The sequence below is a fragment of the Chelonia mydas genome, chromosome 20, assembly GCF_015237465.2.
Source record: "Chelonia mydas isolate rCheMyd1 chromosome 20, rCheMyd1.pri.v2, whole genome shotgun sequence".
Lineage (NCBI taxonomy): Eukaryota > Metazoa > Chordata > Testudines > Cheloniidae > Chelonia > Chelonia mydas.
This window is the reverse complement of record NC_051260.2, coordinates 364,837-390,794: the sequence shown is the minus strand read 5'-3', so window position 1 is coordinate 390,794 and position 25,958 is coordinate 364,837. Positions and strand designations below refer to the sequence as shown.

The window sequence follows — 25,958 nt, the reverse complement described above, 5'->3', positions numbered from 1 at the left end:
AGTGCTTTAATGCTTCATCAGGCAGTTTGACTGGCATTAACTTCTTGTTGTTTTTAGAACACAGAAAATCTTCCCCCTCATTTTAAAAGGGGGACTCTGAGTGTGTTAAAGAAGAAGTGGGAGAATCCAATATTGGGAACACAGTCTGGGACGGAAACCCTACAAAGCAACTGTACTGAGGTTAGGCAGAAGGTTGCCAGCCCCAGTGTTGGAGTAGAAACCAACACTGCTTCTGAAGCAGAAACTGACCAAACATCAAGGGTCTATACTAGATCTCAACTCCGATCGCCTTCTGGAGCCTTTGGCCAATTGAAATATCCAAGTGTTGACAGCAAGGAGTCTAAGATCCACTCATTGGAGAGTGATAAAATGGAAAATTGTGTAAGAGAATCCAGACAAGTAGGCAAACCTGAGGCCAGTGAAAACCCGGACTCATCAGGGAAGATAGAGAAATATAGCATCCCACTAAACAAACTAAAGATGATGTTTGAGAAGGGCGAAGCAACTCAGACAAAGGTAAGGATTGTATAACTTCAGACCTTAAGAGGCTAAAAATTAACTGTCTCCTTGGCATCTGAAAACTCTCTGCAGGGGGTGGTTCAGAGCTATTAACTGTACAAATGGCAGTTTTGTTTTATTACCGAAGCTGAAAAATGTATCTTGAAGTGATTGGTGCTAAAGAGCTGAACACTCTATGGATGTCGCTGACTCTCCATGTATGCAATCTTGTAACTGTGTTGGTCCTAGGATATTAGAGAGACAAGATGGGTGAGGTAATATCTTTTTTATTTTATTTTATTTTTTTATTATTGGACCAACTTCTGTTGCTGAGAGAGACAAGTTTTTGAGCTTACACAGGGCTTCAAAGCTTGTGTCTCACCAACAGAAGTTGGGCCAATAACATATATTACCTCACTCACCTCGACTCACCAACTCTGTTTCAGAGTAGCAGCCGTGTTAGTCTGTATCCACAAAAAGAAAAGGAGTACTTGTGGCACCTTAGAGACTAACCAAGGTGCCACAAGTACTCCTTTTCTTTTTGCGACTCTGCGTTGCAGTTCCACAATAGCAGTGAATTCTTCTTTTAACATGTTAATCTGGGATGGATAGATTATTTCTCTCATTTTTGGTTGGATCCAATTGAAAATACAGAATGGACTGGTATTTGAGTAATTTTTTTTTTTGTTTTTTTGAGCAAGGTGGGGCTGACTGCTTCTTAATTTCTCCTGTGGGCACTGAGCAGTGAGTCATTTAAACGTTAGTTGTAAAAAAAAAAAAACACAAAACTATTAAGCTCCCTTTGTGAATAGCTTAACACCCGCTGCTGTGGGACAGGAAGGTCTGCCAAAGCTACAGGAAAAGTCTAAGGGCTCACTGTATAGTGTACTGAGCTGAAACTCCATCTCCTTTTTGCTATCCTCTCATCTGTGTATCTTAATAAATGTTTCCTATCAGAGAAAATCCTCTCTCAGGGAAAATAGCTAGACAAGCTCACGCCTTTGCTAGTTTTGACTTGCAAACGCACAGGGCTTGCATTTTCCTACAATTGCTCATGAAATTTGATCCTGCATGTGGACTGCAGATTTTGTCCCCAGGGAGAATTGCTTAACTAGAAAATGAGTTGCATATGCCAGTGACTTACAACAGAGTCCTGGGGCCTTGATGCTGGTGGATTCTCCAGTTTTCCCATAATTCCTTATATTTCTGGCTTTGTTTTACTCCGGATGGTTTTATTAGATCATTCAGTAAAACAAAGCAAAATCTTGGACAGGGAAGATATTTACTTTAGATATTAAATAAATGGGGGTCTTGGGGGACAGAATCTTTGGGTTAGGCTGAATATAGGCATTAAAAACGGTTTCTCACAGTAACTGTTTAAATCTGAGTTCTTAGTCTTCATTAATGTTTTTAAGAGCTGCCTTTGCTATTGACTCCATCCGTACAGTGCTAATTACAAGTTTCAGAGTAGCAGCCGTGTTAGTCTGTATTCGCAAAAAGAAAAGGAGTACTTGTGGTACCTTAGAGACTAACCAATTTATTTGAGCATAAGCTTTCGTGAGCTACAGCTCACGTCATCGATGAAGTGAGCTGTAGCTCACGAAAGCTTATGCTCAAATAAATTGGTTAGTCTCTAAGGTGCCACAAGTACTCCTTTTCTTTTTGCTAATTACAAGGAGCAGTAGCAAGGTGTGACTTTGGAGATTTCTTCTCAGGAATTCAATCTCAGGGGCACAAGTTCCCAGAGCACATGAAAACTCCACAGGAAAGTACCAGTTTTCCAGGCAAACTTGAGTAACTGTATCTGAGCATGGGGGGAAGGAAGTGTTTTTGAGCTGACCAAACTACTCATCTTCAACAGCTGGAATTGGTAACTGTATGTCATAGATAAGTTATTTGAAATACTGTCACAGCAAGTCCTGAAACTTTGAGGGATTCTTCCCTTAAATTCCAACTCTGCCCACTCAGAATTCATTTTGCACGTGCATTTTTTCCCCTCAATCCAACTTATCAAGTAAAATGCCTAAGTTTTTTAAAATGAAGGGGAAAGGCCTTTGTTGCAACTGAAAAGCACTACTGTAAGTTTTCTGGCCCTGGAAATTTTAAGGGGTTTGAGGGTGATGATATGCAGATTGTGTCATGCAGCATAGGAATATACTTTAGTTGCATTCAAGTAGGGAACAATTGGAGAAGCAGCACAAGTCTAGGTAGTTACAAAGTGCAATGTGCTGCGTTCTGTAATTCAACATGGATAGCTTCTAAATTGATGCTTCTGACTGTCTCTGCCCCTTATGTCCTCACCTGCATCTGTTTGTAGAAACAAAACTATCCAGACTCTCAAAACAACCAAAAAATGGCTGGATTAAATTTTGCCCAGGGATGCCGCACTGCCTGTACGAGCCCAGTTCTTCTTTTCTATTCAGATTTTGATCCAGCTTCTGAATCTCAGAAGCAAGACAAATTTTTATTACACCTTTGGGAAGAAAGTACTTCTAAGCACATCAGTAGCAGCCTGCCTGAGAAGAGGGTGTGGGACTCAAAGTGATGCCTGAAGCAAAAGACCAGCTTTCCTTTATTACTTGTTGGTTCTAAAGTCTTAAGTCTTTGGCAATTTCAAAGATACTTCAGAGTGTCCCAGTGACTCACATCAAATAAGGCACACAAGCGCAAGTAATAGAAGAAAGTCAGGGGGAGCATAACCTAAAACATCCCATCTAAGCATTAAGATACAATCGTCCCTTTCTGTTGTTTTGAGGCAGAAACTTATTCTTTTTGGCGCTGTTAATCTACTATGCAGTGACTTTTATTCTTATGGTGCTATATAAATTAGGCATGGTTTGCCTAAAGCAAGATGAGTTGTTTGGCAAAAGACCAAATGGAATGGCAGCGCTGCACTTACAGAATCTTTCATCCAAGAACCTGGGGCTTCCCAGAGATTGGTGGGTTTTTTGTGTTTTTTGGGGGGTTTTTGCATACCCCATTTTACAGATGGGGAAACTGAGGTGCAGCAAAGTATAGTACTTTGCCCAAGGTGTCACAGCAAGTTTGTGGCAAGTGCCTTACAGAATCGGATCATTAGCTAATCAGTTAGGTATCTTCCCTCCAAGTAGTCAATACTTGATCCTTCAGGTGAAGGTATTCCTCCCCAGTCCTTCCTCCCTCCCCCCCAAATACATATGTACAATTGTTGGGGAGGGCTGAGGAGGTGATTGGCTTGAGACTTCAGTAGACTTGTTATGTTACTGCATAGCTACAGTCATGACATGGTCTACTTCCAGTATTTGAGTCTGATTTCCTGCTGCAGTGAATTCCAGTTTGACGATATACCGAGTAAAGCGGTATTTCCCTCTATTATAAACTTACTGCCCTATAACTAGGTTTCAGAGTAACAGCCGTGTTAGTCTGTATTCGCAAAAAGAAAAGGAGTACTTGTGGCACCTTAGAGACTAACCAATTTATTTGAGCATAAGCTTTCGTGAGCTACAGCTCACTTCATCGGATGCATACTGTGGAAGGTGTAGAAGATCTTTTTATACACACAAAGCATGAAAAAATACCTCCCCCCACCCCACTCTCCTGCTGGTAATAGTTTAGATAAAGTGATCACTCTCCTTACAATGTGTATGATAATCAAGTTGGGCCATTTCCAGCATAAATCCAGGTCTTCCCCCCCCCCCCCACAAACCCACTCTCCTGTTGGTAATCTACTACCCAAGATCCATAAACCTGGAAATCCTGGGCACCCTATCATCTCAGGCATTGGCACCCTGACAGCTGGATTGTCTGGCTATGTAGACTCCCTCCTCAGGCCCTATGCTACCAGCACTCCCAGTTACCTTCGAGACACCACTGACTTCCTGAGGAAACTACAGTCCATCGGTGATCTTCCTGATAACACCATCCTGGCCACTATGGATGTAGAAGCCCTCTACACCAACATTCCACACAAAGATGGACTACAAGCCGTCAAGAACACTATCCCCGATAATGTCACGGCTAACCTGGTGGCTGAACTTTGTGACTTTGTCCTTACCCATAACTATTTTACATTTGGGGACAATGTATACCTTCAATCAGCGGCACTGCTATGGGTACCCGCATGGCCCCACAGTATGCCAACATTTTTATGGCTGATTTAGAACAACGCTTCCTCAGCTCTCGTTCCCTAATGCCCCTACTCTACTTGCGCTATATTGATGACATCTTCATCATCTGGACCCATGGAAAAGAAGCCCTTGAGGAATTCCATCATGATTTCAACAATTTCCATCCCACCATCAACCTCAGCCTGGTCCAGTCCACACAAGAGATCCACTTCCTGGACACTACAGTGCTAATAAACGATGGTCACATAAAGACCACCCTATACCGGAAACCTACTGACCGCTATTCCTACCTACATGCCTCCAGCTTTCACCCTGACCACACCACACGATCCATCGTCTACAGCCAAGCTCTGCGATACAACCGCATTTGCTCCAACCCCTCAGACAGAGACAAACACCTACAAGATCTCTATCAAGCATTCTTACAACTACAATACCCACCTGCGGAAGTGAAGAAACAGATTGATAGAGCCAGAAGAGTTCCCATAAGTCACCTACTACAGGACAGGCCTAACAAAGAAAATAACAGAACGCCACTAGCCGTCACCTTCAGCCCCCAACTAAAACCCCTCCAACGCATTATTAAGGATCTACAACCTGAAGGATGACCCAACACTCTCACAAATCTTGGGAGACAGACCAGTCCTTGCCTACAGACAGCCCCCCAACCTGAAGCGAATACTCACCAGCAACCACATACCACACAACAGAACCACTAACCCAGGAACCTACCCTGGCAACAAAGCCCGTTGCCAACTGTGCCCACATATCTATTCAGGGGACACCATCACAGGGCCTAATAACATCAGCCACACTATCAGAGGCTCGTTCACCTGCACATCCACCAATGTGATATATGCCGTCATGTGCCAGCAATGCCCCTCTGCCATGTACATTGGTCAAACTGGACAGTCTCTACATAAAAGAATAAATGGACACAAATCAGATGTCAAGAATTATAACGTTCAAAAACCAGTGGGAGAACACTTCAATTTCTCTGGTCACGCGATTACATACATGAAAGTTGCGATATTACAACGGAAAAACTTCAAATCCAGACTCCAGGGAGAGACTGCTGAATTGGAATTCATTTGCAAATTGGATACAATTAACTTAGGCTTGAATAGAGACTGGGAGTAACTAAGTCATTATGCAAGGTAACCTATTTCCCCTTGTTTTTTCCTAACCCCCCCCCCCCCCCCCCGCCCCCCCAGTTCCTCAGACGTTCTTGGTAAACCCCTGCATTTGTGCTGGAAACGGCCCACCTTGATTATCATACACGTTGTAAGGAGAGTGATCACTTTAGATAAGCTATTACCAGCAGGAGAGTGGGGTGGGGGGAGGTATTTTTTCATGCTTTGTGTGTATAAAAAGATCTTCTACACCTTCCACAGTATGCATCCGATGAAGCGAGCTGTAGCTCACGAAAGCTTATGCTCAAATAAATTGGTTAGTCTCTAAGGTGCCACAAGTACTCCTTTTCTTTTTGCCCTATAACTAGTGTCCATTTGTTCTCATGATGGCATGAGACATTTGTTCTCATGAACAAAAGAAAGGACTAGACCTCTCAAACTTTGAATCCCTCAACTCCCTGCTAACCAGAACCATAGTTTCTTTAGCACATGTCTCTAAATTGTAAGCTCCTTGTGGGCTGTGACCAGGTTTTGCTTTGGTTGATAGGATAGCCAGTACAGTGTGCTTTCATGCATAATGGAATGAATTACAACACTTGGGAGTATTTTGCCCAATCTGGTTTAAAAGCATCATGAAAGAATATTACCTTAAGCTTCAGGAAATTTTAGCTTTTTATTTTATTTCTGTTGATGTGTTTAGTCTACATAATCTCTGAGTGAAGATTTCAGGGAAAGTTTGTTCAAATTAGTTCCAGTCTGCTGGCAGGAAGGAGGATGGGGGATGTGGGGAGGAGAGAGAGGAGGAGGAAACCGCTCCTTAAGGAACTCAGGCAAGCTTCTAGATGTATGCATCTCTGTTCTTAGATAGGACTGTTTGTCATCTAAATGAGAATGGAATCCAGATACTCACAAGATTTAGTTATATAGATTTAGATTTAGATTTAGAATCTCCTTCCTTAGAGGTTTTTAAGGTCAGGCTTGACAAAGCCCTGGCTGGGATGATTTAACTGGGACTTGGTCCTGCTTTGAGCAGGGGGTTGGACTAGATGACCTTCTGGGGTCCCTTCCAACCCTGATATTCTATGATTCTATGATATAGCTGAGAGCTTCTGGTTTAAGAGAGAGCTACTATTCTTTCGTATTTCCAGATGCACTTACCTGACCAATTAAACTTTCTTCCTGGGTCATACTGTGCCGTTGTAAGAACTTGTTTGTTCCACCTTCCTTTCTGCCAACCACACCCAGTATAAAGAAGCATGAACTTTGTGTTTAACATTGCAAAGTAGATGTCAGATATGTCTCCAGATTTATGCTAGTAGGATCTTTCAATGGGCTAATACATCTGAAGTTTACCTTCTCCCTTACCACCGCCCCTTAGCACTGTTCCATTAGCAGCACTCTCCCAAAAATCTCAGCCTAAAATACTCTGTTCCATGTACTGGGAGAAAAGAGAAACTGTTGTCTGTACTTTAATCCCAAACTGTAGGGTTTCAAGCACTTCAGAGTGTTGGCTCAGTGTGGTGGTGGAACTCAACAGGAATGTGCAAGCAAATCTTGGAGATGACTGAGGAGTCTGCAAATTCCTAGAAGTGTGTAGGCTCCACTTGGGTGCATCTATCAGTACCTTCACCAGAAGGAAAAGATTTGTGTCAATAAAATGCTTTTCCAGTAAGAAACATTACCAATTTCCTAAACTATAGAAATATAAAATTTCTAACCTTGCTAATGGAAAACAAGGGATTTTTCCAACTGCGTTTTCCTTTCCTGGTAAAGTTCCTCTGTTCTATGTGCTAAAGAGGCCTGATTTTTCACAGGGATTATCTTACAGTACAGCTCTGTAAGTATAAAACTGGAATTTCTATCAGTTTGGTGACCAGCAAAATGAGAAACTTGTTGGAAGCAGGAAAAGAAATGTGTGGTTGGAGTGTCTTGCCAAATCCCCGCCCCCGCACCCCCTCAATTTCCAGTGGGCTCTGAGACTTAACTCTTCCTGGGGAGAAGAGCGCTCTCATCACCTCGTGCTGTTTTTATAGGTTGACTTTCAGCTGTGAAAACATCCAATTTTGGTGTAGGCAAACTAAACTCTGCACACGACAGAGCATTCAGAGGAGCTGTTGAAACTTATTTCTATAATTGTTGGATTTTTTTTTATTGTGCACTAAAAAGTTGTATAGGGAGCCATTTGAGGGTTGATTGGAGCAAATATGTATCAAATCTGAAGGAACTGACCAGAGCATCTGTGTCTGCTGCTAGTACAAAACACCCCGGCATAAGAATGGCCATACTGGGTCAGATCGATGGTCCATCTAGCTCAGTATCTGTCTTCTAACAGTGGTCAATGTTGGATGCTTCAGAATGAACAAGGCAGTAAGTAATTGAGTGATCCATCTTGTCATCCTATCCTCGCGTCTGGCAGTCAGGCTTAGGGACAGCCAGAGCATGGGGTTGCATCCTTTACCATCTTGGCTAATTGTCATTGATGGACCTATCCTCCAGGAACTTATTTAATTTTTTTTTTTTGAACCCAGTTATAGTTTTGGCCTTCACAACATCCCGTGGCAGTGAGTTTCACAGGCCGACACTGAGTTGTGTGACTAAGTACTTCCTTTTGTTTGTCTTAAACCTGTTGCCTATTAATTTCACTGGGTGACCCCCGGTTCTTGTATTATGTGAAAGGGTAAATAACACTTCCTTATTCGCTTTCTCCACACCATTCAGGATTTTTATAGACCTCTCTCCTGTCCCCCCCTTAGTCGTCTCTTTTTTTTTTAAACTGAAAAGTCCCAGTCTTTTTAATCTCTCCTCAAATGGAACTTGTTCCATACCCCTCATCTTTTTTTTTTTTGTTGTTGTTGTTGCCCTTCTCTGCACTTTTTCCAATTCTAATCATTTTTTTGAGACGGAGCAACCAGATCTGCACATGGTATTCCAGGTGTGGGTGTACCGTGGATTTATATAGAGCGTCACAACCATGTGGTTGGTGGTTTATCCTGGAGATCTGAGGCTATTTCTGTCTAGCACCAACCTATTGAAGTGTCAGCCTGACTACCAGACCTAATTTGGGGGTCAGTCTGACTCTGATAGGTTGTACTTATTGACTGCTATCAAATGTAACTGTAGTCATAAGCTAAAGTTTTTGTTCTCCTTTGTAGTTACTGAATGGTAATGCTGATGTATTGGTATCTTAACATCTATTGCTCTCTTAATTTCATATCTTGATGAAACGATTGTTACTGAGCTTGTAAACTGTTAATTTATAAACTGGTATGAGTGCTTATATATCTCCTTCCCTGGACATCTAGCTTGTAGGATATGTTGTGGATATCTAACGTGGCATTCTAGTTGTCTTTCACAATCAAAAGGCATCTGTGGATATGTCTGGAGAGGTAGGTATCCTGTGACCAAACTTGATATTGCTTAAATAGGACGTCATGTGCTAGATTTGTTTAGTCCAGTAAAGGAGATTTGCTAGAGACACCTATGCATCTTAAAGGATTATGCACAACAATCTCTGCCTTGTCCAAACACCTCATAGGTGGGTTTTTGTCTTACAGATTTTTCGGGACCAGAGTAGGACTGCAGGTAGCAGGAGAATCTCTGAAAACAGCTTCTCTTCAGAGGACCTTGACATCTGCTCTGGAGAGAGGAGCCATAATGCTTCAGGTTGATTAGTCTCGAGCCATTTGGGCCTGTGCATTAAAACAACTCCCTTTTGTGCATGTAACAGGAGGGGAATAATGTTGTCTGACAGAGGAAGGAGACAGAACGCCTTCCATCTGAGGCTCAAGGCAGTGTGGCCCTTGAGCACAGGACTGGGACTAAAAGGAGCTGGGTTCTTATCCCCTACTCTGCCACTCTCCTGCTGGGTGACCTTGGGCAAGTTGCAAGACTGTAAAATGGAAATAATGATACTGACCTCCTTTGTAAAGTGTTTTGACGTCTACTGATAAGTGCTAGATAAGAACTAGGAATTATTGATGATGATATTTATCAACACTAATAAACTAAATTTTTTTTTTTACATAATATCCTTGCACCCTGTATCTTTCTCTGGGATCCTACAGAGAAACTGAAGCATGGGAGAAAAAACTTCATAGCAGAGCTAATAGAAGCCATATCTCTTGATTCCTAGTCCCATTTTCTATTAGATGGTACTTTTTATTTTCTACCAGAAGAAGCAGCTTAATTTAGAAACCAGAGAAATAAATACTCTTGTCCCTAATTCCCTGCCTGCCAGTATTTCCCTTGTGACCCAGTAGTGTGAAATTCTTCATGTTGTTGCTTTAAATCCCTCCAAAAGTTATACACCTGCTATGGAATTCTTGACTGATGAGCACTACCTTGTATTGTACAGGTATCTTCAAACAGCTTTTGTTAGAACAATAGCTTTAAATGCAACACCTATGTTTCCAGCCTATGGCTAGCATTGAACTTTACTTCCTAATGCTGTAAACAATACCCTTATCTGAGCCAGGCTAGAGAGAGCAATGAAAGGTACCAATTCTTACCAGTGTACACCCTATTAAAACATTGTGCCTTCTAAATTAAAATGAAATTTTCATTTGAGGCTGGGTTAGTTAGCGAAAGGTCTCTTCATTTCTAGTTCTTCACGTCGTGGTCAAAACTATTATGTAAGTGGACCTTAACTGGGAAGCGAGGTAGTTGAATAATCAGAGGTGCTGGGCCCTTAAATCTTTTCCCTGTCTAAAATAAAGACTGTAAGATAGTGGTGAACTGATGTGCAGAAAGGATGACTTGGTAATCTGTGACAGAGCACTGGGAGTTAAGAGATCTGGGTAGTATTAACAGATCTACCACTGTGGCTTTGGACAAAATGCCTAATCTCTGTTCTTCCATCTCCTGCTCTGTAAAATGGATAGCTCCTGCCTATCTTGGCAGCATGATATGAAATTAGGTTTAGTTGTTTATGAAGTGTTTTGCTTTGAGATCTTCAGATGGAAGACACCATGTAAGTGGTATATTTGGGGATTTGTTAGTAGTGTAGGGTTAAGCTTTTACTTGGTTTTTTTGGTTTTATTTTTTTTTAAATAACCCTATGTGCCTTCCCTTCTCTTCCTCCATCACATTCCCAAAAAAACCCTGGGTACATTATTGGTGTAATGAACAGTCTTGCATTACCATTCTTCTCTGGGTTAAATATAATTGAACCCATTTGTTCTCCTCAGCACTTCTCACCTGCTATCTGCTTGATAATGCCTCTATATTCTTCCAAGTACAGATTGTTTTTACTGTCTTTACTGCTGAGGAGTTTACTGGCTGGATTGTGCCAAAGCAGATGTTAACTGCACTTTGAGGTGCTGCTTTTCGTATTCAGTTGTATTTGCTGGGATAGACTGGTCCCCCTGGTGTAGCATAAGCCATGGCATAGAACACCTCTCAAGTTCGGGATTCCTGTGTGTTTTGAGAGTGGAGGACAAAAAGACCTGAATCTCTTTGAACAGAAGATTTTACTGTTCAGTGCTTCACTTATAAGGTTATTCTAACCATATAACCTCCTTGTTCCAGATCACCTGGTGTGTAGCTCTCCAACATTCAGCCCAGACAAGCCAGAGACTAGAAGAAACCTGGAGATGCCTCCCCTAACAGAAACTTCAATAAAGGATAGAATGGCAAAATACCAAGCAGCTGTTTCCAAGCAAGGCAGCTCCTCAGGCCACATGGTGCGTCTGTCTGTTCTATCTGTGAAGTAGCGGGTGTCATATTGGTGTAGCCCTGAGGCCAGTAAATGGTTCTGATGGAAACTAGGCTATTAAAATGTAATGTTCTCATGTTTGAGAACAGAGTATTCATTGTCTCACTTGGAATTAAAAGCTGTCTTCTGCTCTGAAGAATTGAGAACTGCAGCAAGAGATGTGTACTTGCCCCTTCCTGAAATAATCTTGATACTTTCTGTCTGCATACCTTTCTTGGAAATGCAACTGGCATCTTTTCTTTTTCTGCATGTCTGTAGCACTCTGTATCTGAGGATCTCTGCATGCTTTAAAAACACTAATGAAATGTAATCTTATGACCCTCCTGTGGTTTAGGGGAAAGTGAGGTTTGGGGAAAGTGAGGTGAAGTGACTTACCCAAGGTGATACAATAGAGTTCAGATCTCCTGATACTCTGCTCCTGTGCTTTATAACCAGCCATCTTCCCCTTTGCAACCATTCCTCTTCACATCCCTCTTCTCATCTATTCGTATGAACTCAGCCTGTTTTTTCTTACCTGTGCTATTACAAAGATCTGAGCTGTCCTCGTTGGCCAGATAACTGAACAGGAAATGAGAAGCTACTGCATTGTAGCTAAAGAAACGGCAAGAGTCTAAGCTTATGCGCCAGAAAGAAGGGGTGTGTCAATTGGAACTATCAGCTTTTTTTAATGTTAGAGGCTTTTGTTGATCTTGTGTCCTTTCTAGCCATACGTTCCAAGTGGATGACCATATTCTAGGTAGAAAAACTAGACTGGTGATTTTGGCCCCCAGTGTTGAAGAGTCTCCAAGTTAATCTTGGGAAGTGCTTGTGGTTCTTAGAAGTGTCTATATCTAGAGATACATTTTGAATCTTGCTGCTGGAACACCCCGGCCCAAGCTGAAGGGATTTCTCTCTGCCATATGCAGTGTGGGTCTAATTCTCAAGCCCTTGGGCAGTAATTGAAGTAAACTTAACGGCATGAGCTGAAAATAATTGCAGCCAATGTAACAAATCTGCTTAACTGCTAATAGCAGATTTTAGATCATGCTTCTCTGTGTTACATTCAGTTTGCTAAATTGCCTTTTCCAGTTTGTAACCGAGAAGGCTCGAGTTCACTGACTAAACCATTCCCAAGAAGCCAGCAGCCAACCAGTTTAACAAGTGGGCTCCTTTAGGTTTTGTTCACAGCGAAGTCCAAACCACACCAGCTGGAACAATAGCCTGGCTTGGTGTCCCAGTGTGAGCAGAGCTTCTTTGAACGCCCCTGCTGGCTGAGCCTATGCTATATAGATTATCACCCTCAGTCACTCCCAGCAGGATTCTATCGTGGCCTCTTAACATTGATTGTAGCTAAATGTGGGTGCAAATGGCTACAGCTACAGCAATAAGAAAAGGAGGACTTGTGGCACCTTAGAGACTAACTAATTTATTTGAGCATGAGCTTTCGTGAGCTACAGCTCACTTTATCGGATGCTGTAGCTCACGAAAGCTCATGCTCAAATAAATTGGTTAGTCTCTAAGGTGCCACAAGTACTCCTTTTCTTTTTGCGAATACAGACTAACACGGCTGTTACTCTGAAACCTTTTTGGAGAGAGAACTCTTTTGAGAGTTGTCTCTTGTGTAGACAGCACCTGATCAGGACTAAGGGCTTGTCTACACTGGCAACGTTAAAGCTCTGCTGCAGCAGCACTGTAACATGGCTTGTGCAGTCACAGCAGAGGGCTGAGGGAGAGCTTTCCCAGCACCCTTAAAACACCTCCACGAGGGGCGCAGCTACCAGCACTGGTGCACTGTCTATACTGGCGCTTTACAGCGCTGAAACTTGCTGTGCTCAGCAGGGTGTTTTTTCTCACCCCTGAGTGAGAAAGTTGCAGCGCTGTAAAGTGCCAGTGTAGACATGCCCTAAGTATGCTGTATGTTTTCTTCGGTTGTAAGTGTGATAGCATAATCCCTTCAGAACACTGCAAGGAATACTCATTACTTATTATATTTAAAGACCTGTCATATTAAACACTGAGGTTCAAAAAGATAGGTACTAGCATATCATAGATATCAGGGTTATCAGGGTTTGAGCAGGGGGTTGGACTAGATGACCTCCTGAAGTCCCTTCTAGTCCACCCCCCTGCTCAAAGCAGGACCAATCCGCAGTTTTTGCCCCACATCCCTAAATGGCCCCCTCAAGGATTGAACTCACAACCCTGGGTTTAGCAGGCCAATGCTCAAACCACTGAGCTATCTCCCCCCCCTCCCCCCCGGTCACTATTTTTTAAGGCCTTTTGATGTCCAATATGCTGCTGATGCTTGGCAGCTTCTTTCCCCTGCTACAGAAAGGCTGTCTCATGAAAGGCATGAGCCTTGCATTGCCACAGAGTCTACTGACTGATGGGCAAAAGAAGCATGAGGTTTCTCTGTGGTTTTTTAGTTGAAAAATTGAAAATAGAAAATTTATGTTTTTCTATAAAACATTCCTGAAATGAGACAAACTTTGAGAAAGATGAAGTTCCAGTTCGTCACCTGGCTGGTTGACATGTACTGAAACTAGGGCAGAACTCACTTTCATAGAGCATTAGAGAATAATGCATGTTCCTTGCCCTGAAGTGCTTATGACCTAAATAAAATAAAACATGGGGCAGCATTTCAGGTAAGGGAAAGTGTGGAATTATTCGGAGTGACAACAAGAAAGAAAGAAAGAGAGAAGTTGGTTTTAAGGAAAAAATTGGTTGGTTCTTGGTGGAAAGGTATTTTTGATACTGTGATGATGGCATGGAATAAAAGTTATACTCCCTTTATCCTGTATTTCCTCTCCCTCCTTGGTGTATTTCACCCATCAAATATTTGTAGACTCCTTTGTCCTCTTCCCTTTAGTCATCAGCTGTGTGTTACAGGACATAGTATTCACAAGACTTCTTTAAGAAGACACGTAGAAAGCTCTCTCACTTTAAGGGAAAAAGAATGTCAACACTTAGTTCCTTTGTTTTATAGAATGAGATTCAAGCCAGTGACAGTGAAATCAAGAGTTACAAATCTGAGCAGAAGGAGAATGTGCCTCCAAGTCCTGAGGACTCCATTTCCCATCAGGATGGGGATAAGGTAAGATGCGCTCATATTGATTGAGGATCAAGAACTCTCCTTGAAATGGAACTGCTTGAGGACATACAACAGGCATCTGGAAATTGAGCTGTGTTGGCTGATACAAATTATCTGCATGCTGTGGGACTCATGATTTTGAGATGATCAGAATTTAGGCTGGTAATTACAAACAGGCAAGAGAAATCTTAATTTATAAGAATCAAAATAAAAAGTCCTTTTGTATGCAGAATATCTAGCTATTTTTTATAACTTTATCTAGACGGGGTTGCACTTATAGTCAGATATGGTAAATGTTCTTGGTGTGGCAGAATCCTTGAATTTCATAATGATGGCATATTAAGAACATGGGAGGAAGAAGTGGAGCCTCCTGAGTCTTATTTCTGACTCTGCCATTCCCTGAGTGACCTTTAGGCAAGCCACTATACTCTTCTGTGCCACTTTTCCCCATCTGTAAAATGGGTGGAAAACACCTTGCAGGTGTTAAATTTCTGGTAAGGTGCTTGGGGAGCCTCAGACGAGAGAAGATGTGTAAGTGCAAAGTACTGGGTGACAATGAATTGAAAGTGGGTCACTGCCACAGAGTTGCCAGATCTTGGTTAATGTAACTGGCAACCTGATTAGCTTTTTTGTTCCTGCTGTTTAAACTTAGTTTTAAAATAAACATATTATTACTGTTCCCTTATTCACACAACAAAACAAAGTCTCGGGGCATCTGTGACTTAAATTGGGGGATGGCAGAAGGGAATAAAAGTAGCCAAACAATAATAATTCAAATACTGTGCATTACAAGCTTTCTGACCACGTGGCAGCCTAATGCTGGGGGGGGCTTTTAAACCTTTCTGGACCTCCCTCGGCAGGCAGCCAGACTGTTGCTTTCAGCTTCTTGCTGGGAACTGAGCAAGTCTTCACATTTTAGCTTGTTGTGGGGTGGGAAAGCAGCCATCAAGGGGAGCCTCTTAAAAGGAAACCTATTAAATAAAAGCAGTTTCTCTCTTTCAGTTCACCTTTCTACTGTTGAATGGAAGGTTTGAATAAAACCCTCTCTCTGCTAGCTCCTAGAGTGAAGTTACTTTAATTTATAGGCAGTCCTTTAGTGACCGACTTGATTTGGAATAAGTGCACAGTGTAAGAACCTACATTGAATAGACTGTTGTGTGGTAGTAGGATGGTCACTTTGACATCACTGCAGGATAAATCTAGTGTCCCTGTCCAGGGCACACCTATTAACTGGCAGAAATTTCTAGAGAAAAAGAAATGTTAAGCAGAACCTCGCTTACTTGTACACTCACTCATACTTCAAGTGCAAAAAACCACTGCTTCCCTCATGCTGCACATCCCAAAGACTCAGTAACAGAGTGGTTAGAAGTGATCTTTGTTATGGGCACAAAGTAAACTGTGGAATGCTTATTAGGAAGTATCATTAAAATTAAACTAGTCAAATGAACAAAGTATGTTATCTGGACTTGTTTGTTTGCTTCCTCATTAATTTCCAAAGTGCAATCCTTTGCAATGGGTCTTTCAGTCCTTAGTGTGAATTAGTGAAGTTCTGCTGTTAATCTCTTAGTTCCTCAATGTTTAAGTATAGTCAAGCTATATTTTATTTAATATATAGATAGAACCAGGTTAAAATAGCCTTCTAGAACCTGCATTGGGCATTTCACCTGGTACATAAATTATTCTGTACCTGAAACAAGTTATAATAGGCTGTGTCAACAGTTCTGTTAATGAAAGAATCTTGTACTTCAGAGAATTAGTATGTGTGAGTCGAGCAGAAGGCATTAAACAGTGAAATTTGTAAATCAATCCTTTTCTAAAGAACGATGTAGAAGACAGACCAAGCATGTTTCTTCTACATCACAGCTTGTAGTTTTAGGGGGAAATTTTCAAAATCAAAAGTCACTTAGGCTCCTATGTATCCTTGACTACTCAAGAAGTGGCAGCAAGGGAGGCCCTGAAGAAGGTGAGAAATCCAGAAAATGTTTTGTAGCCAGTGCTAGCATCGTTGAGAAGTTCTTAGCTTAGGTTGGACACTGGCTAATAAACAGGCTTTTCTGTTTTATTGTTCTATTAATTGCCCATTATTTTGCTACTCATGCCGGGATTATCCATTTATAAATTTTGAGTCTGTTAGCTGGTGAGCCCAGCTGACTTTCATATGGTTCACATTATAACATTTCTTTTGCAGGTTTTCTTCAGTGAGAAGAGTCTGGGTTTCCACTCCAATCTTTCTGAAGATGGCACCAGTAAGCACTCATTCTCCTAGCCCAATAGAGTGGGCAAGTGGATGGCAGGATGTGTTGGCACTGTCTACTTGTATGCCATGCTTATGTCAAGATCAGTTAGCCCTTAGAACCCATAGCTTCTGGAGGAAGAAGCATCAGGCTTCCCATTTAATCAAAGGTATATGCTGGTCAAGACTGCTTCCTAAAGCTAAAGTTAGATGAAATCCAATCTGAGCATAAGAACTCTGATCCTAACACACGTAATGGAAGCCCACTTACATTATCTAGGCACCTTCTTGCAATTTTGTAGCACATATAAGCCAGTTGTTTGGTTAAAATGGACATTTGTTCATGGCCCTGTAATGGTCAGCCTTGTCTTATAAACTCCCATTTCCAGTGGTATAGAAATTGGCTGTAGAATTTGCTGATTATCCTAGAATCATAGAATATAAGGGTTGGAAGGGACCTCAGGAGGTCATCTAGTCCAACCCCCTGCTCAAAGCAGGAGCAATCCCCAATTAAATCATCCCAGCCAGGGCTTTGTCAAGCCTGACCTTAAAAACTTCTAAGGAAGGAGATTCCACCACCTCCCTAGGTAACGCATTCCAGTGTTTCACCACCCTCCTAGTGAAAAAGTTTTTCCTAATATCCAACCTAAACCTCCCCCACTGCAACTTGAGACCATTACTCCTTGTCCTGTCCTCTTCTACCACTGAGAATAGTCTAGAACCATCCTCTTTGGAACCACCTCTCAGGTAGTTGAAAGCAGCTATCAAATCCCCCCTCATTTTTCTCTTCTGCAGACTAAACAATCCCAGTTCCCTCAGCCTCTCCTCATAAGTCATGTGTTCCAGACCCCTAATCGTTTTTGTTGCCCTCTGCTGGACTCTCTCCAATTTTTCCACATCCTTCTTGTAGTGTGGGGCCCAAAACTGGACACAGGACTCCAGATGAGGCCTCACCAATGTCGAATAGAGGGGAACGATCACGTCCCTCGATCTGCTGGCTGTGCCCCTACTTATACATCCCAAAATGCCATTGGCCTCTTGGCAACAAGGGTACACTGTTGACTCATATTTTTTTTTTTCCTGCAGTCAGGAAGAAAACCATTCCAGTACGATTATGAAACTTGTCATATGATAGCCCAAAAGAAACAGATCTTATTCATAAAATTTGAATAAAATTGGGACTCTGTGGTTTTTTAAAATGTTTGTAAAGATTACGGTATTCAAAACAACAATCCTAATTCAACACTAGCAACCCCTTCAGATTCTTGGGATTTTTCCAATAAAAATCTTGTGCTAAAACCTCAGCCCAGCTCAAGATCCGGGAATTTTTTTCAGATTTATAAACTGGTTTGTAACTGTAGTACTGAGACCGCTTTAATGCTTGCTTTATAAAGGGTTTAAATTTAACCCCAGCAGTGCAGTTCTCCCACCATTTGGACCTAGTGTTCCAGGGCCAAATACAGCAAGCAGTGGCTAATCTGTTGGCTACAATCAGCTACTTCTAGTATATTTATTGACTAAAGTGCCTTCCAAAGGTACTTAAATACATGTTTATAGCCCATTGACTTTAAGCTTAACTTTAGGCATGTGCTTAACATATTTAGTAAACTGGAGCCATATTTCCCAGAAACGAGGTTAGTGCATACTGAGAAGCTGGCACCTATCTCATTTCCTCAACACAGCCACTCAATCATTTGATAATTTCAGTGCAGGAAAAAGATGAGTAAATATATTTGCTTGCTCTGGCACTAATGGTTTAGTCATAGATGTTTAGGAACAGATAGACCTTTAAGCCTTTCTCTGACAAAATTGCTACGTGGTCTTATCAGACTGAACTTCCTAGGAGTTTCTCGTGGTTTTTAAAAATGAGTTTAACAGAACTGTCCTTCCCCTCCCAGTTGAACTAAACTCGCAGAGTGAGACTGAAGCCAAGAGACGTGTCTACGCAAAACAGCAGAGCTCTGATTCCAAACCAGCCAACCAGACTGACCCCTCTCCACCAAAAGTAATAAAGGTACAATAGCTATTTATTTCCTAAGCACTAGCAACAATTAATACTTAAGTAAATCTGATTGTAACACAGACTCAATCCAGCCTATGAATCTGTGTTTGCACTCCCAGGGGATTTTATGCTATTGATCCACGAATATCCGAACTTTCTTCAGCAGAGAGCTCTTAAACTCACAGCTTTGCTCTATGGTAAAGTCTTTATTTTGACATCTTCTCAAAAAACTCATGCTGGAACTAACTCCTGACAGAAAAGAGACTGGTATAAAGGAACTTTGCCCAGTGCTCGGCACAGGGTTTTGAGTTCTGAATGGAAAAGCATCTCCACACAATTGTAATTTAGTTCTTCAAAGATGGAGTTTGTGAGTTGCCTGCTGACAGCTGCCATACTGTTATAGGGGTGCTGTTCCAGTCACAGTAAGGGACCAGTAATTTGCTTCTTGATGGGAGGAGAAGTTCTGAGTACAGAAGTCTGGATGTAGGTCTTGCATTGACAAGCTCTGGGCTTTTCTTAAGTCAGAGTTCCTAGAGATTTTCATGTAGGTCCTGATGCTAATCTTTAAAGCCCATCCTGGGGCCTGGCTGTCTGCCTTCCTCTCCTCAACCATGATAGCAGCTGCAATCAAGTAGGTATTCATAGTTGAGGGATCTCAGTGTACAAGTCCTCGGAGCTGGAGTCCTGGCATTCTCAGAGGCAAGCCCTTAGATGTGAAATTCCCTTCCATTGGAGATCAGGATGAGTCCAAGTTTTATCACCTTTAGAGCCCAGTACGCTACTCCTCTCTTTAGCCAAGACTTCGTTCAGTAGTGATGGCTGTAGACCTGCTTGTGACTTTCTGGGATATAAACAGGCAAGAACAACCCCAATATAACTGTAGCTGAGGAAGCAATGGAGAATTTTTGGACAGGGATCGTTTTCTCACTTCGAGGCACGCAGATACTTTGAGATGGGCACTTTAATGATATCTCAGTAACGTGATGTGAGGTGCATCCTCTTCACACGTGCTATCTCAAATAGGAAGTCTTATCTCTGCTCTGCCACAGACTCCTATATTACTCTTGGGCACATCACTTCACCACTCTGCATTTTTTTTTCCCCATCTGTAAAAGAGGGGTAGGTATAATACTTATTTTATTTAAGAAGATAGCAAGATTTATCACAATGCTGTGAGCACCTCTTCTGAAAGGTGCTGTATGCGCAAAATTTGAGATGGCAAAAATGCCTTTAGGATTGTATAATTTAGAAGGTATTCCAGTGTGTTCATATGTAAGCTACTTATCCTTTAAGTTTATGGTTCTTTGTGCTTATTTCAAAAGAATCTGCATCCTGTTCACACGATAAAACCCAGCTTGGATCTCAGATCTCTACCTTCATTAATAGTTGTTGCTGCAGGTTTTAGAGAATACCCCAGATGCTGCTGATTTCATGTAAGGTTCCTATTTCTCTTCCAGCTTCTGTTTCCTGTTCCTGGTTCCTAATCTCTACTCCTGCCTTCTGCTTCCCTTCTAATGTGAGCTCAACTCTCGGCTATTTCTCCAGTTCTCCTTTTTTTATTAACTGGGCTTCACCCTCCTCCTGTAGTAGCTATGTATAGTAATGCCCAGAAAGGAAATTTTTCTCTATGCACCCCAAAAACCATCTCTACAGCAGACAAACGGGGTCACTGTATACCCATGTAAGTTCCTCCTCTTAGATGGGGACATGTATTGCAATAACACATGCTAGCACTATGCAGTGCAGCCTTGCACTTATGCTGTCTTTGGAAGGAGGGTAACTTTTTTTTATTGGTAAGCAAGTTAGTAATGCCTTGTTCCTTTTTGTGGCAAGGGTGGGTGAGTAGATCTTTGTCTGGGCTAGTAAACGTCAATGGCATGTGTTAGAGATTGCACTGACTCACACAAAGGTGAGAACATTGGTGCAAAAGGTCAGTGCCTTGAAGTTCCCTCTCAAAAATAAATAAATCACATGAGTCTCTGGGAGTTTTTTGAGGTTTCTTACAAGCTCTCAGTATGGATTAGGCCCTTAGTGTCATTTCAAATACCTAATATCAAAGTTTATTTTTAAAGTTCTCATCTCTCTACAATCTAAGTGCATTAGACTAGAAATAATATATAGCAAACTACCTAATTATGTGCAACATTAAAGTTGTGAGAAACCAGTTTAAATCAGCTGGCTCTGTTCAGCAACCTGATCCTCATCTATCATAACCTTCAGTTCTTAACCATGTCATCATTTTATTTAAAATACAAACTAGTCACCACCCCCTGTAACTGTCTCCTATGATGTTGCACTTCCTGCTTCCGTATCCCTTAACCATCATATCCTTCTCTTAAAGGCTTTTAATAAACTTATAGTAGAATATGCCTTTGCAACAAAGTTGACAGTATCTAAATATGATTTTCTGTACCCCTTTGACACAGGACCTAGGTAACTTTCTATTCTATTGCTAGAAAAGCTGTTGCAATTGGGTCAGTCCAGAAGGGCCAGCTTTTTGTCTGGATAGTCAATATGCCATTTCCTCTTTTTATTAAGCTTCCATGTTAAGTCACCGCTAGCAGGTGTGTTAAGGAGTAAGGAGCATCAGGTGACCTCTTTGGTGGACATAGAATATCACCTCCCTGATGCTGTCAGGACACACGTTCTGAGGTTATTCCCAAGTAGCACAATGCTGACACTTAATATTTACTAGTTTTGGGTTTATCCTTAAGACATTTCTTAACTTATGGGATGTTGCCTTTTATGCAGTACATGCACTGTTACTAGTATGTCAACATCAGGGTTAACTTTAGTTATCTGTTGTGTAACTTTAATTTTAGTGAAACTGCAAATCCCTAAAAGCTGAGTGTAGCTAGTGCCTTTGCTAGAGCTCTGAAATTTTTCATGTGGGGTTAGATACATTTCTTGCTGCCCTGAACTACTGAGACTAACTTTCTAAAAGCCGGCTGTAGGAATAAATTGCTGGCTTAATCAGTTTGTATTGAAAGTTGCCCAAGTGAGCCGCCTTCATTCCTAAAGCCATAAGCATTTAGTAAAACTTATTCAGCCTAAACCTTTGAGCAAATTGTTCCCCTCCTGTCATCCTCTTCTCTTCTTCTCTCTCCACCCCCCTTCACCCCCCCCCCCCCGGCTTATTTGGCCTTCTCATTACTTGTTCCCCCCACTGAGCTTCTCGTATTGCTGTTCATCCCACTGTTTCTTTTAAACTTATCCCCTTTTGTATTTTCCCCACTTCCTCATCTTTCCCTATCAGCAGGCTTGAGGCAGAGAGGATAGGACAGGACATACAAGGTATGGTTTACACTGCAATTAAACACCTGTGGCTGGCCTTTGTCAGCTGACTCTAGCTTGCAGGGCTCAGGCTACAGAGCTGTAACATTTCAGTGTAGGCATTTGGGCTCAAGCAGGAGCCCAGGCTCTGGGACCTTTCCCCTCTCACGAGGTCCCAGAGCTTGGACTCCAGCCTGAACCTGAATGTCTACACTAAAAATTTATAGCCCTTGAGCCCAAGTCAGCTGACCCAGGCCAGTTGCAGGTGTTCAGTTTCAGTGTAGATGTACTCAGTCTCTTGGGAATGGCTTGACAGAGCTTTCTTTATGACCCATGTGAGAATTTTAACACTTCCACTGTCCATTCTTGACTACTGTTTCATCTCAGAGGTTTAGGTGATAAGGGAGCAGAGAGGGAGAATGCAGGATAGGCTCTTGCTATCAAACTAAGGCAATGAGCCTGTAATAGGTCTGCTTCACTCAACTAGGGTACAGGGGGTCACTCTAGGAACTACCTTCAGAACTGCTAATTATTAAATATTAAGTAAGTTGTTTGAGAACTCTGGAAGTCTTGGACAAAACCCAAGTCAAGTCTCCTCACCCACTAGGTCTTATCCAGTTCAGAAGCCTTCTTTTCTTCCCTTAGAAGTTTCAGCTGCCAGTGAAGGAAACCTGTGTTGCATGTCAGAAGACAGTGTACCCAATGGAACGTCTCTTTGCCAACCAGCAGGTGTTTCATATCAGCTGCTTCCGCTGTTCACATTGCAATAGCAAACTCAGGTAATCTGTGCCGAGGGTGAGGTTTATTAGTGTCAGTCTTTTAGAAGGAAATTCAACCTTCCTAAAACATAACAGGAAGCGGAATACGATACTGTGCAAATATTCATCTACTGTGAGGAAGGCAGCTGTAGTCTAGTTGATTGAGCAAGGGCCTGGGAGTCCAGTTGTACTCCCAGCTCTGCTGCTAACTTGCTACATGACCTTAGACATGTCACTTGAATTTTCTATACTAGTTTTCCTATCTGTAAAATGGGGATAATTCCTACCTGCTGTAAAGATATTTAAGCACTTAGGAGGAAAACCCATAGAAATGCCTTTTTATATTGGGTAGGACCTTCCCTCTGGTGACACCGGGTCAACACACTGTAAAACTTGCTTTTCTAAAAACTTTGAAGACATGTTTAATGCCAAGTTTTTCAGTGACCTAGCTAAAATTAGGGCCTTAATCTGCAACTGATTGAGAGACATGTGGAGTGCTAACATTTTGTTTTCTTGAACAGTCTTGGAACATATGCATCTCTACGTGGGAATATTTATTGCAAGCCTCACTTCAATCAGCTCTTTAAATCCAAAGGCAACTATGATGAAGGTTTTGGGCACAAACAGCACAAGGAACTATGGGTAAGCAAAACTGAGAACGAAGAGTCCCTGGAGAAATCTGCCCACACTGAAAATACAATAGAAGGCCCTCAAAGTCCAGGAGTAGAGGATGCCCCAATTGCAAAGGTGGGAGTTCTTGCAGCTAGCATGGAAGCAAAAGTTGCAGCTTTGCCTGGAAGGGAAGAGAAACCAGCAGAAACAAAAAAACTGAGGATTGCATGGCCACCTCCATCAGAGCTAGGTAGTCAAGGAAGTGCATTGGAAGAGGGTATCAAAGTATTTAAGCCAAAGTGGCCCCCAGAAGATGAGGTGTCAAAGCCAGATGTGCAGGAGGATGTGGACCTGGATCTCAGAAAACTACGAAGAACATCCTCACTGAAGGAAAGAAGTCGTCCATTTACAGTAGCAGCCTCATTTAGAACAATGTCTGTTAAGGGCCATAAAACAGAGAATGTATCTTCTCCTTCCAAAGCAGACAGGGTCATGTTCAAACAAAGTGAAGAACTAGAGAGTGAGGCAGTGATGGAAAGAAAGCAAAAGGGAAAAAAAGCTGAGAATGGGAACATCCAGAACACTCAAGAGAAGAATAAAGAACTGGAGGAAGAAAGAGGAAGGGAAGTACCTGATATCAAGGCAGACAGGGAAGAAAACTGGATACAGAATGGTCAGGTGGGTATGGAGACAGATGATGAAGAAAATGCCACCGTGCAGCAGCCATCTCCAAATGAAGAAATATTTGACTCCAACTCTCCTAAACGTATCAGCTTATCGAACATGGTCACTGCTAAGGAATTATCCCCTAGCCAGAACAGCAAATCCAAAGATGACGTGTTCTGGGAAGGTGAAGATGTGGAAGATTTGTCTGTGGAAGAACAGATCAAGAGGAATCGTTACTATGAGGAAGAGGATGAAGATGAAGAATAAATTAGTCTTTCACTAGAAAACTTGCTGCAAGGTGCTGGGCCTTAAATTGGTGTATTAGCTTTTAACAAGCAGCTGCCCTCTGTGAAAGTGATGCTATACTGCACATTGACACATTAGGGAACAATAGAATGTACAGATATGAGGTAGAAAAGTACACTAGAAACCTGCAAAGATCATATCTAGCTGTATGGAAATGTGTGATCCCTTGGTGTGGGACAGCTGTTCCTACATCAGGTAATCACAATTTACAGCATGAGAACACAGCTCTATTCTATACCCTGGTCATTGTTGTATTTTATCCTTTTTGTGCTTTGGCACTTATTCCAGTAACAGTAGTTTGCAGGATTCCACTGTACTCCCAAAGGTGGTATTAAACACTTTCTGTAATACACTATTATTACCACTATGAATGCTACTGCAGTGCTTAGGGACCAATTCTAAAGGGATTTGCAGGCCTGCTTCAAAAATGGTGACTGAATGCACTTTAATACGTGTAAAGGGCACAGCTGGGATGTTTTCCTCATGAAAACGCTAATTGTCTTTGTGCTTCATATCTAGCAACTAAAATATATTAAGTACACAGAATGCAATGTAATTCTTTTTATTTGCTTGCTCTTGATGAGTGGAAAACTTCTTTCTTTGCACTCTGCTCTCCTGTATACACGACTAATTCTAAACTGGAATTAAGAGGTAGTACAGCCCTCTGGCTGGCTAATGCACCAGTGTGCCCCTTGCTGGAATAGTAGTGCAGATCAAACCCAATGATGACTGATGGTACTCTTGAAGACAAGCCACCCCTTTCACAGGAGACTGCAGGGCATTACTCTTGCATTCCATGTGCATTTTCTGAGGTGACTTTTTTTCTACTTTTAGATTTTATTCCCTCTTCTGATTCACTTAAAACTGCAAATAACTTTTGTAAGGCCTTTTGACAGTTATTAAACCCTACTTGTACCAAACTGCCAGAGATCTTTTTTTAATAGTTACAACTGTGAGACTTACACATACAAAATCTAAGAGAACTAGACAAACAGTGGGATTCTTTCTTGGGACTGGTTTCTAGCAAAGCTTTTAGTACATTTTTAAATTTGACAGGATTTATTTTACAAATAATAATTTGAATGGGGGGAAGGGTTTATTCCTACAGTAGTTTATTCTCTGTACTGTGAGAATTAGTCAACTATATTTTTATAGAGGTGTAAAATATTCTACTTTCTTCCAATCTTGCTAAGTATGAAACATTTTTATTCAATAAAGCTTTGTCATTTACTTTGAACTCTAAGGCTGAAGCCTAATTCATGTTTTTGTTTTAACTGCAATCGGGCAGTATATAAAATGACCTTGGTTGAGAAGGATGAGTTGCTGGAGAGTTGAAGTCTTCATAATGTGATTTTCATACCACTAGGTGACACTGTTGGACCACTCTAGCCAATTTGGCAAATGGCAATACACATGCTCCTGGAACAGGGATTAAAAAACAGGACAGATCAGAGGGACAAACTTGTTTAACCCTTTCATTTCCACTGAATGCATCCGATGAAGTGAGCTGTAGCTCACAAAAGCTTATGCTCAAATAAATTGGTTAGTCGCTAAGGTGCCACAAGTACTCCTTTTCCTTTTTGCGAATACA

At 41.7% G+C, this 25,958-nt stretch overlaps 1 protein-coding gene across 7 annotated transcripts in view; it reads left to right on the top strand.

The window, feature by feature from the left end:
- LIMA1 (LIM domain and actin binding 1) overlaps positions 1 to 25,604 on the top strand; it is a 41,520-nt gene extending 15,916 nt beyond the window's left edge. For 4 of the 7 annotated variants that reach the window (XM_037883843.2, XM_037883845.2, XM_043533169.1 and 1 more), the window contains 8 exons: positions 58 to 516; positions 9,292 to 9,400; positions 11,264 to 11,418; positions 14,413 to 14,520; positions 16,706 to 16,763; positions 18,649 to 18,764; positions 22,671 to 22,804; positions 23,305 to 25,604. In XM_037883843.2, coding sequence (XP_037739771.1) covers positions 58 to 516; positions 9,292 to 9,400; positions 11,264 to 11,418; positions 14,413 to 14,520; positions 16,706 to 16,763; positions 18,649 to 18,764; positions 22,671 to 22,804; positions 23,305 to 24,328 — 2,163 coding nt within the window. In that variant the 3' untranslated portion in view covers positions 24,329 to 25,604. The remainder of the gene's footprint in view (positions 1 to 57; positions 517 to 9,291; positions 9,401 to 11,263; positions 11,419 to 14,412; positions 14,521 to 16,705; positions 16,764 to 18,648; positions 18,765 to 22,670; positions 22,805 to 23,304) is intronic. The other 3 variants (XM_043533171.1, XM_043533172.1, XM_043533170.1) reach the window with 1 other exon arrangement.
- Positions 25,605 to 25,958: the final 354 nt, after the last annotated feature.